Genomic DNA, 542 nt, shown 5'->3' on the forward strand with positions numbered 1-542 from the left:
TCACAGGAAACTGCATCATGATTAACTTACCAGCTGATAGTCATAGCCATCGCATACAATCAGTCTGATTACGGAGCCAGCCCCCCGCATGATGTTCACAGCTTCTTCATGAGTGATGCCTAACAAGGAGTTCTCGTTCACTTCCAACACCCTCTGTCCAACCTGGTAGGTGAAGAAGGGGTTTTATGATTGCTACTAAAGAGATGAGAAGCTGAAGACTTAGATATCACTTGCATCTCCCATATAAAACAAACAAACAAACAAAAATTTGGTTATTCTTTATCACCATCATTACATCTGTTCTGAGTACTAGAATGATTACCTAACTTAGGTTTTCTCTAATGAATTATTTTTCTCACTCAATGAATCCTTTCAGATTGTAATCAGTCACTCCATGTACACATTTGTTTGTGAACTCAACTTGTGAAATGGTCCCACTGGCACCAAGTACACATCCTCTAACTAGAAGTTTTTACTTCTTATATCATCATTACTAACATTAGCATCATTGTGGTCAGTACCAGTAATATAATATTACTCAA

The 542-nt window shown here is 37.6% G+C and overlaps 1 protein-coding gene across 1 annotated transcript in view; it reads right to left on the reverse strand.

The window, feature by feature from the left end:
• The window catches only part of LOC119591029 (protein scribble homolog), a gene marked incomplete at its 5' end in the record, with an annotated part of 112,139 nt that overhangs the window by 38,430 nt on the left and 73,167 nt on the right, over positions 1–542 (reverse strand). The window contains 1 exon segment of the mRNA XM_037939758.1: positions 31–162. Coding sequence (XP_037795686.1) covers positions 31–162 — 132 coding nt within the window.

Source organism: Penaeus monodon, chromosome 28, assembly GCF_015228065.2.
Source record: "Penaeus monodon isolate SGIC_2016 chromosome 28, NSTDA_Pmon_1, whole genome shotgun sequence".
Classification (NCBI taxonomy): domain Eukaryota; kingdom Metazoa; phylum Arthropoda; class Malacostraca; order Decapoda; family Penaeidae; genus Penaeus; species Penaeus monodon.